Here is an 18,799-nt window from a genome sequence, read left to right on the forward strand (position 1 = left end):
CAAAGCTGGAAAAGAAAAGCACCTCGCAGGTCCCGCATTGCCTTTTCAGGAATCATTTGATAGCCCTATTAACTTTCATGTAACATTGTTTCTTGAAGGCATCCACAGCGAGCGCCTCAGTGTCATTACTGTGAGAAATGTGCTTTCATACTGAACGTCTTTTACACAAGTCCTGCACGCTGCATACACGCACAAAAAGCTCCTGGCGCGGATTAACTGCAAAAATTCAGCTTCTGTGGGGGAAATATTTTCACTGAAGATGCGTTTTGTCTTTATATGTATACTCGATGAGCTTGGATTTAAAAGGCGAGTCATATTTTAAAGTTATATCGTGATATCGTGCCTTCAGCGGTATGGCGCGCGATGTAAATGCACGTTAAAGATGACTGAATGAGATTTGCGCGTTCGGATTGATGTAAACGTGTGCATATTTACGCGTGCGAACGATTTGTAACGCATTTGAAATTTTTCGAGGGTGTTTAATCTCGTGAAACGCCGTGTTTTAAACTCTACATGCGTACCGCCCTTACAGGACCTTCGGCAATCCATTCAAGCCAGCAAGTTTGGAGAGCGTGTTGAGTTTAATCAATTCATAACGTCGAGATGGAGCCGAACTCACTGAAGGTAACGTTTCTTATCATCCGTGCCTTTATTTTATATCCGCTCTGCTCCGGCCACAGACCGTGTCCGAGCCGTGTGCCCGCACCCCCACAAAACTTTTAGTATGATTACATTTGTGTCATACGTTGAACGGCTAAAAATAGTTCCGCGATATTAATTGTGCGGAAAACCGAGATGTGATATTTACCAGCCGTGCGTAAAAAACGGAGGCAGCCACGTTTCGTAATGTTTGTATCTGCTCGGTTATGATTTGTTTACCAAATGAGTTGATGAAATCATTGATTAATTTTGTGTATTTTTCTGTTTTTGTTTTATTTTATTTCTTCTTCCTCCTCTACAGTGGGTGGGCTCGTCTTGCGGTTTACATGGACCATATATATTCTATAAAGCCTTTAAATTTACCCGGGATGGCAAACCGAGAATCCTGTCTCTCGGAGACTTTTTCTTCGTCAGATGTAAACCGGAGGATCCTATTTGCATAGCGGAGCTTCAGCTGCTCTGGGAAGAAAGAACAAGCAAGCAACTTTTATCAAGCTCCAAACTTTATTTTCTACCAGAGGATACTCCCCAGGGACGCACAGTCACTCATGGAGAGGTAAGAACATTGATCGCATGATGAATAATCATGCCTCATTGCTGTTTTTTTTTTTTTTTTTTTTTTTTCCTGTCTGCCTCTCTGCTTTATCTTTTGTTTGGCTTGGCTTTAAACAACAGTAATAAATTTAAAAAATGGAATTCGCAGTACGTTAAGAGTTGTCAGTCGCAGTCTCCGGTGACAGAGGCTTTAATAACAACGCATGGAATTGATAATACTGATATTGATGTATCGGAGCGGGGGAACTGCTGACCTGCAGCGATATCTGTTCTCCAGTTTTACTTGAGCCTATTTGTCTATTGTGGTGTCAACTGCTGAATGTGCACTTGTCCAGCTGCGCTCGATAAGGCTGCCGCTGCGCTCTATGGGGTTAATTGTGTTATAAAGGGGAAAATCCGCAACAATCCTGCGCCCGGGCTCTTGTCATTTCATTTCTTTGCTAAAGCGTGTCAAACACTGACATATGGGCGGAAATTGCGAAACGGTATAATGAATGCATCGGATCAAACTGGCTCAGATCGCTCGCTCCGATAGTTATTAGAGATTTTTTTTATTTATTTATTTTTTTTTTTTTTGCAAAACGCCGCCTGTTGTTGGAAGAGGCAGTCCGTCAGAGAGCGTGGCGGTTTTTTGCGGGGAAAACGTTGACACGTTTTTAAACTCCTCTCCACGCTTTTGCATGATTTTCCATGCGAACATTTCCATCCTCAACAAAGCGATATTGTCGGCCCGTGTGTTACGTTGCGCCGCTGCTGGCACAGGAAAGCAATAGTTATGATTGACTGTGGCCATATGTGGCGCTTGTGATCCGGTTACATCGTTGCACTGAATGGCATTACTCTGATTATTGAGAGCCCCCCCCCCCCCCCTCTCTCTTTCTCTTTCTCCCACCCCTCCTCTCTCTTCTTCTGATGTAAAACAAATGATGTGTTGTTTTCTCTCTGATACGACAACGGCACTTTAATTACTCCTCTCTGCTTTTGATCACTCGCGGCTGCGTGGAAATCATTCTCATATTGTTTATAGGGGGGAGGACAAAGCCGTGTTTGTACTTGACTCTTCCGCTGATGGTTTACTTACATTCTTTCCTCTTGAGTAATAGAGTGGCTATCACATTTCCCTTTCATGAGAAAGGTGGCTATTTATGGCCGGCCGCTTAGACAAGCTATCATCCTGATGTCAGAATTCTTGTATGAGCGTGGATCATCTCCCGGAGCCCTCTCCTTTCAGTCTTTAACACGCTGCAATTATTTTGTAATTACTTTGAGTGCACGCATTGCCGATTCTCAGACCACACTTGCGCAACGAGACGTGGACTCCGCCCCCTTTCCCAAAGACTTATTTGCATTGCTAAGTGCTCGCATTCCAGTCCAATGGGTATATCTGGAAAATATTATATTTAACCAGCAGAAGGTTTGCGCTGCCAGTGCTAATGAAATCTCACACATTTGTCACTTTAGATAAAGCGCAGAAAAAGGAAGTGATCTGCTCCTGCGTGTGTATTTGTTTAAAGATTAAAATCATGAGAGGAATAAGGGCAATTTCCCAGTATAAATAATGCATGGCAGCACACGATCCTGCAAAGACACCCTTTCTTTGAAGTTGCACAGATTATAGAAGAGGGCAGACGCTGGAATAATATAATTTTGAGATGATATGTTGAAGTGCAATCTAGGTGCCTGCAGGCTGACCTCAATTAAAGGGCTTGTCAAGCGCTCTGCTTTCAGCAAATCGGACTACTTACTGTATATTACACAGTGGAAATTGCCCTGACAACTTCAAGTCAGTTTATGACCTTCAGCGAGCCCATTCACATTCTCGCTGACTTTGCCCCATAACACTAATCTGCGCTGCATGAGTCAGCTAGGAGCACTTACAGATGCAGCCCGTAATCCAAAAAACAAACCGAGAGGGTACGAACCAGATGTACGCCCACACGCACAAACAAAAAAGTGGTGATATTAAAGCTCATCTGCCACAAAGCTATGAGTGTGAGTGATGCATGTGCGAAAAAGTAAACACTTAGGAGAGTTAATTTTTAGCCTCGCAGGAATTTCTAAACTTGGCATTAGTCATTTGTCTTCAGGACTGCTGGTGTACAAAAGGCAGATTAACGACTGCGGAGTCACGGTGAACTGTGAATCTGAAGTCGACTGGCTGAAAACCAGGGGTTCAAATTAGCCAGTGACTCACACAGATATGACCCTGATAAGTTAGCCGTGCTCAGGAAGTGTGCTGTTTTCACAAGGTTTTAGTGTAAAACGAGCACAGGCGGCGTCATGAGGTAAAAGCCACAACTCGCTGGCTTTTTTTTTTTTATAACTGCCATTCCTCGGATCATGTTAGACTTTCTCTTGAATATTTTCACGCTGCATAAAACAGAAACACAGCTTGACTTATGACATCTGAGCAGCTGGTGCCGGGTTGCTCCCTTTCTGTGAGAGATCACGCCTGGTGTCTTTGTACATAGCTATTATCTTAAGCCTGAAGCCAATATCCTCCAAATACCAAAAGGCATGGCTTTTTCAAGACATCAGAGCAGCTTTATATTGAACTTGCTCACTAGAATTGGATTACTGATTCACTTGTGTTCTCTGTGCTGAGGTATGATGTAATTTCCTGGTTATTTCTCAGGTATTTGTTTGCTCTCCGCCGCTCCTGCGCTGTGTTTGCCGTGTTTTGCTGCGCTGTGCAGTGACAAGAGGAACCAACCCATGACCTACTGTGCTTGTTTTTCTTCTGTCACAGGGTTGGAGGTCAATTCCTTTTAAACGCAGCCAGCTTTAAATGCAGTTGGCTTCGGCTGGAAATAAAAATAATGATTCACTGAATAAACGCAGCCCTCGGGCGCCTGTGTTTGCAGAATAGTTGATAAACAGATCAGGGGGAAATTTATTAATCTTTTTATACTGAGTTGATTATTAGGTCCATATGTGGAGGAAGCTCTATTTTTCATTGTATCTCAGCCTGACAAGCAGTGTTTACCCCCACCAGTTGAGCCCGGCCTGCTCTTTAAACAGGCTTTGTGTCGGGTTGCTCACCCATTATGACAAACCCTCTATTGGGGCCTCTGCTCTATTTGTCTGCCTGCAAACTGCCACTGACTAAACAGTCACATGTGTTTTAAAACTCATTGAGTGACACATTATTTCTTCTCACTCCAAACGGCCTGCCTCTCTTGCTGGTATCGCTCGCCGGCTGTAATACTTTCTGTTTTTGGACTCTCCCATTTCAGGAGAGAGCTGTTGTAGATAACAGCTCACCACACACACACACACACACACACACACACACACACACACACAAAACACCCACTTATTGTATTCTCTGCTGCAGGCGGTTAATTGCTTATGCTTATCTTATACTATATATCCCACTTTACTGCAAATACAGCAAGGCGCTCTTAATGGGAATTCACAACCGCAGAGAATATTTCTGGATCATGTTATATTAATGTGCTATTATCATCACCTCTGATTTCATCTGACCTCTCTTCTCCTCTATTCTGTTCCTCTAGCTGACAAGGCTTTGGCACACACACACACACACACACACACACACACACACACACACACACACACACACACACACACACACACACACACACAGGCTTGCATGCACACGCGCACGCAGACACACTGACAGGCCGGGGACTGCAGCAGTAGGCCAGTATTGATTGCTGTGGAAAACACTTTGGCATGCATCCAGAGCCATTTCTTCAGTACATGGCAGTAGTCCATGCATGTGTTTCAGTGCTTGGAAAGCCAGCTTGTAGGGAAATTAGATTGTATTCATTTGCTGCTTCTTTGATTTTTCCTAAGGGAAAAACCCTGAATGGGTAATTCAGGCATCTGGGATGCTAGTTGAGTTAAGTGTAAGTGGCTCAGCTATGCGACCAGCATTTTGATGGATAAGGTCGTTGTGCTGAATGACTGGAGTGTAAATGTGATATGTCACATTTTTATAGTGATCTTTTTCTTTGTGCATCCATACTGCTCCCTTGTCTTGGGCCAGTTTGTGCATTATGCCAAATCTCCCCATTCACAACAACAATGGAAGGAATTTGGAGGTGGGGAAGGGGCGGGGGGGGGGGGGGGGGGGGGGGGGGGGGGCAGCAGTGGAGGTGGTGGGGGCCGTGCAATGTGTGCATGTGTGGCGTGCATGCATGTATGCCTCCTCCCGCTGCAGAACAAGTCATTAACTCTGAACACTGCCCTCCAGTGAATTCCTCACCATTGCTGAAATAGCATGTAAATTATTACCAGCTTTTTAGGATAGTGTAATTTAAAACCTTTAAAATGTAATACCCCGAACTTCAAAGGCTATAAAAAAAACCCCCACAAACGGTCTGATTTTGATTTCTCTCACCAAACTGCTTTGTGTGTTTGCAGCCAAAGTAATGACATGTTACAGCAGTGCCTGTTTGTCAACACACGGGAGACTTTTGGTGCTCTTTAGCTCGGTTTTTTCCACTTTGTCATTGACTAACCACTTGAACAGGCAAACATTAGCTTTGATGCATGACTCCAGTGCCCTCAGCTACAGTGGATCGTTATTATAACCTTTGAGGAGAATGCAGCCACGGACGAGAAGCTCTTGCTTAATACCCCGGCCAGTATTTTTATTTCTTACCTGCGGTTTCCTGGATGGAGGACGTGTAGCCGTCGTGCATTTAGAATTTTTTTTTTTTGTTTGTTTTTGTTTGCGTATGCATTTGTGAGAACACAAGCGCACAAAGCTGTAGCAATTGGAGGGCGCTGATGCAGCTTTTTTGTGGTGTCACCTTACATGATGGATGCCTCACCCACTTTCAGAAAGGCTTTGAAAACTCCTGTTATCTCGCTATTCCTCTCTGTCGTTGTGAGTGCAGGAGAATGCTAAGTTCATACATCACCCTGCCTCACGTAAGAGAAATCTGTTAATGGAATCAGTGAATAAAAGATGAGTTCAGCACCCCGTTGATCTCACAGCAACTTTTATGCATACGAATAAACCGCATGAATTAAGTGCCGGAACATTATGTACAATAATTCTCACCTTATAAAAGCTGTACCTTGAACTCTTTGTAGTCTTAGGGCAGTCTCAGAAAACATATTATAATTCAATTGTCCCTGGCTTACTCCCCAGAGCTCCTTTTTAATTCCCAGATAAGTTTGTTTTGGGACACTGAAGCCAAGGTCAGTCGTGGGGAGGGGAGATAGATAATGAACTGATATTGTGTTTCATACCGTCTCTCTCTCTCTCTATCTCGCTCTCTCTCTCTCTCTCTCCCCCCATCTTTCCCTGTACTTCTTCTCCTCTCTGTCTCCTCATTGTCCATGTCACCATGTCCATTACTCAATTACTAATCTCCTTTGGCCTTAGGAATTCCAGCGCTGACCTCTGTGAGGCAGCAGGCTGAAACCTTCCCAGCATGACAGGAGCGCTGTGTGTGTGTGTGTGTGTGTCTGTGTGTGTCTGTGTGTGTCGATGTGTGTGCCCACAGTATAGAAAGACACCCACCCACTGGGAGCGCGCACCCCTTGACTCCCATGCTGAAAGTCCTGTCTGAGCGATGAGACGCTCCGCCGCAGAACGCTGACAGTCAGGAATGCCGTCCCTAACGTTGCGCGTACAGTGCGGCGTGGATTTTCTCGCGGGGAATTGTTCGGCATGATATGGAATATTTCAGGGCGCATTGTTTATAATTGGATCACCGAATATAGAATCGGGGGAATGTCCCTGATGTGCTGTTTTTGCCACCAGTACACTGCCGCATCCATATAAATTGAATGATATGGATTTTAGAGAGTTTAATTTCAATGAGATTGCCGGAGTCATGGGTTGCTGGAACAGAGTTATCTACAGTTTCACAGCAGAAGTCTGTTTTCTCCACTTTCAGCCCATTATGTGCAGTCATAGCGATAAATCCACCCTGTAATGTTTTTGGAGATATCACGCTGCTGCAGTAATATCGTGAATTATTGACAGACGGATGGAGACAGAATGTAACGTTGGGCTGTTAATGTGTTACCTTGCAGTTTAACTCACCCATTAAAGCCGCCGTTAGTGAGTATATGTGTGTTTATGGATGCACTTCGGATAAAGAAAGATGTCAGCATGTTAAGATATCGGATCCTGCGAGCATAAATGCTCTAAATGAATGTGTGTAGGAAGTGTCGCTGGAATGACACCCGGCTGGTTGGTATGTTGCTGATGTGTGGTGTCACCTCCTGGCTGTGGGCTTGCAGTCCTCTGACCTATATTATCAAGTGGCCTGCTGGCTGTGTCTGCCGCTTTGCTAAACTATCAACTGACTAACTGGAAATGACAGCACAGTGTGGACGGGCGGCATTTACAGAGGAGCAGGGTTTCCAAAGCACATCTTTGAAGCCCAAAAATCTGAGTGATGAGCAGAAGACCCCCGCCACGCCGCAAAGCTCCACTGGAATGATTCATCTCTGAAGGGCTACAGCGCGTCTAAAGCCCAAACAATTAGTCAAATACTAGATTCGACACAGAATTAGACAACAATAATTTTGACTAAAGAGTCATAATTGAATTTGTTGGTGACTAATGGTGATTTTAATCACTATATTTGCTATTATTTCCTCAGTAATTAATTAGTTTTCATGCTTCTGTCTAACTAAGAGTCCAAAGTAAAGTTTATCATGTTCATGGACAGGAAAACATTTCTTTCTGACAGGCATTTATAGATTACTATCTATTACTATTTAGTCGAATTCCACATTGGTACAAATTCATTGATTTCTTTCTCGCTTGTCTTGGTGGCAGTGTGGACAGCAGCGAAGACAGACGTCTTTCCCCATAAACTTCCTCCAGCTCTCCTGAGGAGGGGGGGGGACTCTTAGCTGCCCCCAGACAAAACGACAGATATAATCTCTCCAGTGGGTCCTGGCCTGACCCCGCAGCCCCCCTCCCTCCCCCGTTGGACATGCCTGGCGGACTTCTAATGGGAGGCAAACGGGGGGCAATCAGATGTCCAAGCCGCCCCCGCCAGCAGTGCAAACCGCCCCCCAAAAACTTTAGTGTCCTGTTCACGACTGACTCAGAAGCACCTGGCTCCAGCGCCGACGCTCCATTACTTCCTGGATTGTTCCTGGTATTCCCAGAGTTGCATGCCAAACGTTCAGGTTTGTCGTCGTCAGTGAGAGAAAAGCAGCACAGATCACATTGTTAACCAGAGCACACATGCAGCTGGATTTTTTTGAATTATGCAGCTGAAGACTAATTATTATTTTTGATTATCATCTACTCCATTATTTCCCTCAAACAATTAGTTTAACCGTTTTCACATTCACACCCTGTAAGGATCTCAGTTTGTCTAATCTGCAGCCCCCGAAAACCAGAAATATTCACCTTTTTCAAATCTCAACAAGAGTGCCCGTGTTACCTCAGTTAAAAGCTCCTCATAATTTATAGTTAGTGATTAAAAAAAGTCCCCAAATAGTCATTATGTTCAGCCTCTTGAATTAAAAGATTTGAGTTGTAGACTACTAATAATTATTATTTCGTCTCGTGGGGTTTGCAGTCGTTAGGTTAACTTTTTTTTCACAATGATGCCTTTAAAGTTCTCAGGTCGTCCAGCCAGCAGTGGAAAACTAAAGGATATTATAGTAATAAACTTAGACAACCAGAATTACTCACAATTGTCAAGTTCTGGCAGGAGGATTTGATACTCGATAAAAAAAAAAAAAGTTTGAATCATTTATCGGTCCCAGCTTCTTATATGTGCTGTTTTTTTCACAATACATCCAACTTTAAATTCAATATTTCCAGTCTGTGACATTTTCAGCTGGACTTGAGTTACATTTAATGGAAAAAAAAAACCTCCCCATACCTCAGAGTTTATGATTCAAAAGGTCCCACAGTGCTCCTGTTCAGCTTCTTGAATTAAAGCACTCAAGTTATGGGCTATTTATAATCATTTTATCGATATTTCAATGTTTTTTTTTTTTTCTCCAGCCATCAAGTTCACTATTTTCCACAGTGATGCCTTTAAGTTCTCGTTTTGTCTCGCCACCAGTCCAGAACTCAAGGAAATTATAGTGCTGAACTTAGACAGCGGGCATTACTCACAATCGCCAAGTCCTCGCAGGAGAATTTGTTTTTCAATTTAAAAAAAAAAAAAAAAAACTCAAACATTCACCCGATCCAGCTCTTAAAATTTAAGCATTTGCAGTCTTCCACGTTGTATCCAATTTTAAATTCAATCTGTTTAGTATGTGACTATTTCAGCTGGACTTGTCCTTGGGTTTTGATGAGCTGTTTGACTGATCTGATTTCAGACTGAAAGCTCGTGTGCGTCTACATAAAACCAAATAATCATGGGTTGCAGCTCCAGGTCAATATTTCCCTCGCGAGCCATGCTGGGGTAACGCTCTCGCTGTTGTGATCATTCCTCTGAAAACAGAACTGAGCTGGCTGACGCTCAGAAATCCCGCATACACAAACACAGCGCATTTCTTAATTCTACAGTATTTGCTTAAACATTTCTCAACCCTCGCATCGCCGACTTACGCAAACCCACCAGCCCAGGATCCCCCCCCCCGCCCCCCCCGTTCTGGTCTCGGCCTTCGGTGGGTGCGGGGCTGTTTGTCGGAGTTGGAGAGAAATAAAAGAAAAGGAACAAACTGCATATGGCGAAGTTAATGGATGTAGCCCGTTTTTCAGCGCCGCGGCTCTGCTCATAGACTGATTATATTCCGGACTGTGTTGACAGCTGCTGAATTGCGCTCACCTGTTGTGTTGCACTCTCAAGCCGAACAAGTCCCCAAACAGGATCTGTTGACACTCACACAAGGCAGCATGTCATTCTGCTGATTAATACAGAGGGAACGGCTGTGGATTTTTTTTTTTTTTTAAGGTTTGTTGTTGCTGCGTGTGCGTGTGTGTATGTGTGTGTGTGCACACTATTGAAATACTTGAAGGATTGCTGTTTGCCTCAGAGTGTACATCAGCTGCAGAACATTCAGTGCCTTATTATGGCTTTGAATGCGCTCTACTCAAATATTTTACCGTGCTGTTTCTAAATGTGCTGCCTGTCAACAGATTGCATCAAAGTACAGTTGATAATTTTGCAGCGATACAGTACAATGTGATTTTTTTTTTTCCCCCCCTTTTTTTTTTTTTTTGGCTGCAGGCTGAATCCTATTTACTGTTGCTCTACATTATTCAAATGGCCTGCTTTTTTCTGAAGGCAGAAACAGCAGTCAGTTTTTCATTGCATGGAAAGCCGGTTACAACCACCCGCCACCACTTGACAGCTGAAGACAGCTCATTATAAGAAGACCGAAAACCCATGTTTGATGTTTCTACTTAGTGAGGGAGGCACAGCTATATCAAGCTATCCCTCGCAGGCTTTTCCTTTATAAGGAAATACTGTCTCCAACTGGTTGGGATTTGATATGCCTGTAGTTGCAGATGATGTGAGAACTGAATATGGGTAATTGTATAGACAGAGCACTCGGAGAGGATCTGAAAAGCTGAAAAGTCCCGTTTGTTTTTAGAATTTGGTCACAAAATACCAGAAACACTTAAAAAATAATCCACTGAAACACAGAAAAATGCAGATTAAAATGCCCAAATAGGCTAATCTTAGCATTTTAAGCTTCTCAAAGGCAGGATTTGCCTTAAGAGTTGTTCTTGTGGATTTTATTAAATTGTTCTCGTGTCGCTCTGTTTTGTCCGCAGCCTTTAGTTACGCACATAAATCTGTCAGTGTGGCATGAATGAGTGCTATTTTAATGTCATTAATCCGTGCACTCTTTGATGGAAATGAGCACAAATAGACAGATGCCTCGTAAATTGGAGATAAGCTCAGGTGAGCGTCAGAGATGTGCTTTGTGTTTGTGCCCGTACACATCTGTCCTCCAGATTCCCGTGTTTCTGTAATAGCCATCTTGCCGCGCACCACTTCGCTCTGTTAGCAACAAGCACTTCAGCCATTAGCCCTTCAAATGGAAACACATTTAAGCATCTCTGCTTCCTTCCCTCTGCGCTGGACTTGTACTTCTTCGAGTGTGTGAGTTATTAAAAGGCTCTGAATCAACCCCAGGAAGGGAAAAAAAAAAGAAAGGAAAAAAAAAAAAGGTTGAAGCACATACTGAAGGGAGAGCAAATCTTATTAAGTAAGCCAAGTGAACAGACTGAAGTATGTACACAAAACCACCAGCTCTCTATTCAGCTTACCTCAGTGTCAACCGTGCACATCGCTGCTATAGATTTACATTTATAGTTTCCTGACAGTTCCACTTTGGTTTTATTGTGCGGCTGAGAGACCTCTGGCTCGCAGCGTTTTCTCCCGTTCATTCATTACGCTCCCTCTGTAACAAATTGCATTTCATCTACTCCTCTACACTTTGAAGGTGTAATCATAACCACCGAGTGCGACTTGTTATTTAAAAGCATAAAAATTTCTGTGTTCACGGTGAATACCAAGAGCCCCGACTTCCGAAACGCTAATCAAGAAGTCTAAAACACCTACGTCCTCATTGACATTGATTTAACTCCTGGCACAAACTCAATTCTGCAATCATCCACATCATCCATATTCATGCCGCTGTAATTTACTTACATTAATGTGCATCCACAGCCGTAATGCTACTTGACGCACATACCAATTGGGTTGATAAATAAGGACGTTCTGTTGTTTGTCCTGTCTCTTCTTGCGAGCTCTGATTTTGATTCTGATCTCTGTCCTGATTTTAATGCTATTTTTTACTCGCTAATGACCCTGATTATATTCCCCTCAGTGATGGCGGTGCAGTTGTGCAGCACTATACGATTATTCTCTTTCACAGTGAAGTTGGCTTCGTTTGATATGCTTGTGTGCCGTCTGTTCCAGAATGCTGTCGATGCTAAAACTAAATACCTGTAATAATACGACCAATCTGCATAATGGCTTCCTTTAGTTTCAATACTTTTAGCTCTCTGGATGTTTTTCTTTTTATTTCTAATGCTAATAATATAATGGTGGTTTCAAATGGTTTGATTGTATTTCTAATGACAGAAATTGCAAATAGAAAGGTTAGACAGTTAAAAAAAAAAAAAATAAAAAACCTCATGAGCTGAATTGTTTTCCAAAATGCTCAGTAATTGTTAATTGTGTTGTTTGTTTTGGTGTTTCTTCTGATCTTTCCAGCAGAAGTTTGTTGTGTAATCGTTTACAGGCCCGAGCTGCTCACTGCCAGCCTCGGTTATTGAGAGATTCACATCTGCGCGTTTAGAAATGAGCTTGTTTTCTCCCGTCCCCTCATCAAAAGTGTTTCTTAGTTCAAAGTGAAACATGGGTCGCCTTGCGTTTGTGTAACTCCGGTGTCCTCTGCGCTGCGTCTTTTCCAGCACGAGGTGATCGCGGTGTCGGAGAAGGTGATTGTGCGGCTGGACGACTTGGTGAAGTGGACGGTACCGGATTTCTCAGGATGGGCCAACGGTCTGAAGGCCGAGCCCCTGAAGCCCTCGGTGCTCCGCGAGCTGGGGACCAACGGGAGGCGCGAGGCCCTCCACCGGTACAGGGAGAGCACCCTGACCAGCGGACTCAACTTCAAGGATGTCCAGCGGGAGCGCGCACAGCTAGGTGAGTTTTTTTTTTTTTTTTTTTTTTTTTTTTGTCCGGATTGTTTTTGTCTTCTTTTAAAGGTTACTGCGGCGTTTTCAATTTTTCTGTGCGGCAGTGTCGAATGTTTATGTATTGTTGTCCCGCGTTCGCCATAAATCATCTGATGTTTATTGTCCTTTGCTTGGTTTAACAAGTGTTGTCTTGACTGGAGTAATTCATCAGCATGTAGTTGGAATTACTCCCGATATAATGAGCTGAGAATCACACTAATAGAGGCAGGCTAGAGGTAATGGCGGCAATATTACCATCTTCCAGTGTAACAGCTCTGTTTTTTTTTTTCTGACTGTGACAACAACAAAGGACTGCACCGCAAAAAAAAAAAAATCATATAATTCAGCTGGCAATGACTTTAAATAATTGAGTCCCAGCAAACTGCAGTGTAAAGCACCTCTGATACCTTCTTATCCATCAGTTTAGATCATAATTGGCTGTGTAGCTCAGCAGCTTTAAAGATCATTGCCGTGTGTGTGTGTGTGTGTGTGTATGTGTGTGTGAATGGTTGTCTGGTGTATTCATCATGTACTCGATGCCATTAAGCGTCAGCGAATGCTTGATTCTTGAACCGGGCTCTTGGGTTCTCACTACACCATTAGCAATGAATCAGGCCCAACATAAAGCTGCGCGTCTCCGCGGATGACTCATCCGATGCAAATATGAAACTCTGGCATTTGAGCCTAATAATCAGAAAGAACATTACGTTCCCTTTGAAGCCGTTTCCCACTCCTTCTCCCGTGTCTCACAAGGCTGTGTGACGCAACGCCTAACGCTGATTGTCGCGGTGAATTATAGCACAGCAAACATGTTAACAATACCATCACGGTTACAGTTGTCAGGTTCGAGCTCCAAGATCTGCAGTTAATTCATTTTTAATAGCCGTTTTATACCTCAAGATTCTGTGGAAGTGAAACTGCTACGGGCTGAGAAGGGAAAAAAAAAAAAAGAAAAGAAAAAGAAACGTGTGGCCTTTTTTTTCTGTGGAAAGTGGTGATTTATTGATGACTCTTGTAGTGTTTTTTGCCGCACGGGGTCTTCCGGGAAGCGACGCTGCTGTGTTTCTGTGTGATGCCGTAATGCCCTTGATTAGTCGACATCGCTTGAATCTCATACACAGAAAGGACAAGAGGATCAATAATGAATGCTTTGTTGTTATTCCACTAATCAATAATTGTGTGAACGAGCTTGCATGTTCGCGTGTGCGTCTGTGCGCGCGTATGTGTGCGTGATTGCTGGTTTTCATAAATAGATGCATCAGCTTGCATCTTAAATAATATCATGTTCCACATCTCGGCTTTCTATAAATGCGCCGTATCGTCCATGTTTTATAGATGTATCCGCTGTCAGTTTAATAACCTGATGATGACGCCATTGTTACTGAGAGGCTGTGCGTGTGTGCGTGCGTGCACGTGTGTGTGTGTGTGTGTGTGTGTGTGTGTGCGTTGCTAATGAGCAGCGCTGCTGTTAATGACTCCATCAGGCTGTTTCTAAATGCACTTGTCACTCCGATGGGACACTCCGCCAGAGAATCTGCCCACTCAGCAGAACGGGCTCAGACTCTGGCAGGGCACCAGAGACACACACACACACACACACACACATACAGACAGAGCTCCACACACGCTACACATTGACAATCAGCAGTGTGCACTCACTTATCCATTTGTTTGTTTGTTCTCTACATCTTTGGCGTGTGTCAGTTGTTGACAGTCTAACAATATGAGAGGGGCAGAGAGTTTGGGAGAGAGAGAGAGAGAGAGAGACGGATCACTTATTCATCAAGGCAAATGAATGTTAGTCTGAGCAAGGGTTTGCATAGAAATATGAAATATGCCACTGCAATGCTGCTGACTCCCAAAATGAAATATTCATACCACAGCAGCAGCAGCAGCAGCAGCAGCATCAGATCAGATATAAAAGTAGCCTTAAAACGTCCTGCAGCTGAATGTCCGTAATTCAGTCTAATGTGATTCCTCACAGAATACACCGACGTCTTAAAGATACAGCTCTGCTGCCTGTTCCCTTTTTTTTTTTTTTTTTTCTTCCCCCTTCCTCTGTTTGATTGTTCAGTAATTCTCTGTAATAGTGAGTGATGTAGTTGCTGATTGTTGAACTCTGGCTGATGTGTCGCTGTGTGAGAAGAGTTGGATTGTTCCCCATAACAGGATACTGCAGCAATCCCACAGCCTGCACAGAAAACCATTGTGAGCTAAAGAGCAATAAAGTGTGCCATTGTTATCGAGGGAAGCTTTTTTTTTTTTTTTCTTTTCCAAGAGTGTATCCTAAGTTTTCCTGGCGTGCTGCCAGTCCGAATGAAGTGCTCTGTTATGTATTTATGTCTCACATGCAACTCGTGGAAAAAAAAGAAAAAAAGCCCCAACGCAAATGTGTTGGATGACAATAGGTTGTTCTTGATCTGTCGCACACAGCAGGGGGGAGGGGGTGGGGGTGGGGGTGGGCTTTATGGTTGGGAAAGCGAACAAAGCTCGACTTGTCCTGTCCTCAGAAGTGGATAAAAACCGAAACCAGAGACGCCTGTGTAAAGTAATTAATTAGAAACAGGTGACCTTCGCCGCAGCGCTGCACCATTGACAGTCTCTAAAACCTTCCAGGCAGCGAGATGATTGGTATCATAATTCAAATTCCAGCTTTAGTCGGGCTGCGTGTTTTACAAGAGTCACATACCAGGAATAACATGGCCTGCTCCTTGACTTCTCTTAAAACTGTAATATTTGTACATATAAATGTCATTCTGCAAAGTTAATTAAATAGGTGAGATGAGTTTGATGGCGTAATTTGACGTTTTTATTGTATTTGGTATTATTTCAGCTCTTTGTTCAAACAGCAAACGCACCTAATGACCTTACAGATGACAATAGATAAGCTGAGCTCATAATAGCTCTGGTTTTTTTCGTTCATGGGGTGGTGTGTTTAGTTTCAGAACAAATTTTAAAACTGAGCATTACATATTTGAAATCCGTCTTTTCATAGAAGCGTCAGTTTCCGTGCTCGCTGTCACCGGTCCTATCATGCATGTCCATCTCACTGCCTGTACCTGCTGAGTTATCGTGGGAGGTTCTACATCCTGCCAGCTCACAGTTGGCATTTTCTTGGCAAAAGACTAAAGTATTCATAACACAAACTTCTGATCAGTGCTACAAGTCCCTTCACACGCACACATGCAAAATAAAAGAGAGACAGGAAAAAAAAAAACAACACCAGCATCAAACAGGAATAGATTTGAATCTAATCACTTGACACTTTTCCACCACAGTCCTGAATAAATACAATTTGTTTCATACTTGACGATTTTATTCCTTCTAGAAACACAATTAAAAAAAAAAAGTAGTTCTGAGTTGTAACAGTGTGTTGTGAAACATGTTTGTTGTAGTGTTGGTAAAACAATAGAAGGGACCTTTGCATTTTAAACTGTGATAATATGGAAGAGCTGCTTATCAGTGAAACTGGCTGCAGGAGCAGAGCTCTGCTCAAGAGCCACTGATAGACATGGCGTGAGGCTAATTCAGTTAAATGACCTCTTCATGGACAATGCCGTTAAATACTGGCCTCAGAGACTATACCAGGAGAAAGTATTGGATAATAAAGAAATGCGGAGGCCATATAATGTGTTTAAAATGCAGAAACATAAAATGGATTAACGATAGTGAATTTTAAGATTGCTTTTTAGATGATAATTTTGATGCATCCGTAATCTTTTTGCTCATTTGTGATCGTAAACGTACAATCTCTGTGTGATTTTTATTGACGCAGATATATCTGGAGTAATGAGCATGACTGTAATTTATAATTGATCAGTTATGTAACTTTAATGCTGAACATTGTAAACAGTGCGTCCGAAGAAATTTGCATGTTTCCTGCAAATAACTTTCAGAGGTTCGTGAAGAAATTCAAATGTATCATCTACATGTAAAGAGGTTCCAAATAGTTATCTCCTCAGAAATTGGGGGTGAAAAAAACCCAAAAAACATTCCTGCAAATTTACTCCCCAGAATGCACAAGCTAATGTGTTTCTTCTACAAGCCCCGGGCGGGGAGAGTGATCTATGGTATTTTGCACTTCTTATGTAATCTGTAATGTAATTCGCTTAATCAGGTAATGCAAACTGTCCACTCAGTTTATCTTGTATGGGAGTGAGCATTAGAGCTTCTTTTTACAGTTCAATCCACCGGGGATGGCTTGCCAGGGAAGTTTACATTCTGCCCCTCTATCTCTCCCCAGAGGACTGGCCTGATTCCCTTTTTTTTTTTTTTTTTTTTTTTTTTTTTTCATTGCCGCCTACTGAAATTGGTTTCTGGTCGTATACTAGGAGGCCGAGCGTTTTAGAGCTGTATCTGCTGATACAGTTTGTTAGCTTGCGCTGAGAGAGAAACAGGGAACTGTAAAAAGAAAATAATAAAAAAAAAAAAAATTAAAAATTAAAAAAAAAAGAGACTCACACACAAAGGATGGCTCCTGCTCGCAAAATACCTCAATAGGTTTTGTGTCTCGTCTTTCTTGGAGCCTCCGGTGTGGAAGTCGGCGAGCAGATCGTGAGTTGAGATGATACGGGGGATTACACGAGGTCGCGGCGTCTGACTCCTGCGTTCAGACAACACATACGGGCGTTCGCCACTCCTGCCCTCACCTGCGGTCTCGTCTATAGCCGGTTCATCCCTCAGCGCTGCCGGGATCAGGGCTCTGAGAGAAAACGTTCGGGCCGCAGAGAGTAAAGCGAATATACAGAGAGCCGCGCAACGCTCTCGCCCATCTCCTTGACTTCTCGGACTCGCTCCGCGCCGCATCACCTCGTGAAAACCACAGCAAATAAAACCGACGCCTCGGGCCACACCGTTTTCTGTGCGGAGTTTGCATGATCTCCCTGTTCACGGCGCCCTGCAGCCCTGAATCGGAGGAGGCTGCGCAGATGGACGGAGAGGCGCCGATGTTTGTTTAACCTATGAACTACGCGCCGCTTTTAAAGTCGCCGTGGCTCTGAATTCGCCCTCTTTGGGCGCGTGATGGATTAGACGTCAGGAAAACATTTCCATCGGATATTCAGGCAAGTAATTGTTATTCGAAGAAGTCCGTGTTCCTCATGCTAAAAAACAGATTTGTGTTTCCCGTCCAGTATCTACATCAGTGTCCAGAATCAGATTTCTGGTAATCTATGTGAATCAAAGTGCACTTTGTTGTCAGTCGCTGTGCTTGAACTGAATGAATTTATGGATTTTTTTCCCCCTCTCCTCCTAATAATCCATAATAACTGACCTCCATTATACCATGTAGGCTGTATATTTCAGGTTAAGCACTTTGCATTCATTTGAAGGGTGCTTTGGTCTAAAAGGGAGTTTTTTTTTTCCCTACACATCAGGAGCAATTCATAGTGCAGCTTCTTGCATAAGAGCACTTCAACATGTGAACAAGAGAAGCCAGGTATAAAAGCACAGCCTACCCTGTGATAAATGGCTAATGTTCTCTGCTGGCTAATTAGGGAAAATATCAGGAGCAATATTCAAAGCTGTTTTCAGCACTGTGGTGTTTTCCCGATTTGGGTCGTTAAAGGTTGTTTTAAAAATACGACTTTCAGTCTGTCACACAAATATTCATGTGTAAATGATTTCCATGTAAGACGGTAAGCCAAGTTTCAGATTTATGACTCTTATTCTGACCGTTTTCCTCTGAAGCTCTCAGATCTTACTGAAGAGATCAGTTGCAAATTTGTTGGTAGATTTTACTGATATTTCGTGGTTTTCACTGCTTTAGAGACACAAATCTGATTTATTTTGTTGGTCATGAGGACTGAACAGTGTCTTTTCAGTGAATACTGTGTTAAACATTTAAAATATTGAAACTTCTCTGATATAATGTACTGAGTGTGGATTATAGGTCATGGCTCTTTATATCGTCTGTTCTTTCTTAAAACTGAAAACGCCTCCAGCCGGGGGTCGGACACGGCTGTCCTGGTTCTC

The 18,799-nt window shown here is 43.1% G+C and overlaps 1 protein-coding gene across 1 annotated transcript in view; it reads left to right on the top strand.

The window, feature by feature from the left end:
- Positions 1–533: 533 nt before the first annotated feature.
- arid5b (AT-rich interaction domain 5B) overlaps positions 534–18,799 on the top strand; it is an 84,690-nt gene continuing 66,424 nt past the window's right edge. The window contains exons 1-3 of the mRNA XM_030106935.1: positions 534–624; positions 962–1,216; positions 12,560–12,794. Coding sequence (XP_029962795.1) covers positions 604–624; positions 962–1,216; positions 12,560–12,794 — 511 coding nt within the window. The 5' untranslated portion in view covers positions 534–603. The remainder of the gene's footprint in view (positions 625–961; positions 1,217–12,559; positions 12,795–18,799) is intronic.

Source organism: Salarias fasciatus, chromosome 13, assembly GCF_902148845.1.
Source record: "Salarias fasciatus chromosome 13, fSalaFa1.1, whole genome shotgun sequence".
NCBI classification, from domain to species: Eukaryota; Metazoa; Chordata; class Actinopteri; order Blenniiformes; family Blenniidae; genus Salarias; species Salarias fasciatus.